General features: G+C 62.3%; 1 protein-coding gene across 1 annotated transcript in view; it reads left to right on the top strand.

The window, feature by feature from the left end:
• LSS (lanosterol synthase (2,3-oxidosqualene-lanosterol cyclase)) overlaps nt 1-811 on the top strand; it is a 9381-nt gene that overhangs the window by 2476 nt on the left and 6094 nt on the right. Inside the window, 3 exon segments of the mRNA XM_010001514.1 lie at nt 20-77; nt 139-268; nt 576-694. Coding sequence (XP_009999816.1) covers nt 20-77; nt 139-268; nt 576-694 — 307 coding nt within the window.

Below are 811 nucleotides of genomic sequence, written 5' to 3'. Positions count from 1 at the left end.
AGGGGGGCTCAGAGACCAGCACACCTTGTGCCAGGTGCCTCTGGTACCTGCAGGGTCTCTCTGCCCAGGCAGAGGAGCCAGCAGCTCCCAGCAGCGGGTGCCTGAGGGTGGTTGCTCCCCGGCTTGCCGGGTTGATGCTGTTTGTTTTCCCTGTGCCAGGAGCTGTATGTGCAGGACTATGCCAGCATAGACTGGCCAGCCCAGAGGAGCAACGTGGCTGCCTGTGACGTGTACACCCCGCACAGCTGGCTGCTGGGGGCTGGCTATGGTGAGGGCAGGGCTGGCCGGGGGGGGCCATCTGAACGGGTGGTGGTGGTGGGACTGAAGCTGCCTCCTACCATGGGGGAGCTCTTTAGGGTCCTGCTGCCAGCTACCAGTGTGTGTGTGTGTGCTCTGGAGCTGTGCTGGAGGCAGGAACTGTGTGACGCTTGGACTTCTTCTTCCTCAGGGAGACCCGCAGGGCCACCCTGGGGAGGAACAATTCCCATTCCTCAGCTGAGCCGGGTGAACCTGGCTGCCTGCCGCAGGGGTGGGGGTGATTTTTTTTCCTGGCACGTCCCTGTGTGTCCCTGCAGCCATCCTGAACATGTACGAGGCCCACCACAGCAGCTGGCTGCGGCAGCGCGCGGCCGCCGAGCTCTACGACCACATCAGAGCTGACGACAGGTTCACCAAGTGCATCAGCATCGGGCCGGTAGGAGCCCTGCTCTCAGTCCTTTCAACATCTTTAGGGACCAGCTGGTGCTTTCCCCCCCCTCCTCCCCAGCCCTTTGAAATGGTGGTAGTTGTATGTAATCACCAGGTCCTGCTC

The sequence above is a fragment of the Chaetura pelagica genome, unplaced genomic scaffold, assembly GCF_000747805.2.
Source record: "Chaetura pelagica isolate M959 unplaced genomic scaffold, ChaPel_1.0 scaffold767, whole genome shotgun sequence".
Classification (NCBI taxonomy): domain Eukaryota; kingdom Metazoa; phylum Chordata; class Aves; order Apodiformes; family Apodidae; genus Chaetura; species Chaetura pelagica.
The sequence above is the reverse complement of the archived record's forward strand: the minus strand, read 5'-3'. Positions and strand labels throughout refer to the sequence as shown.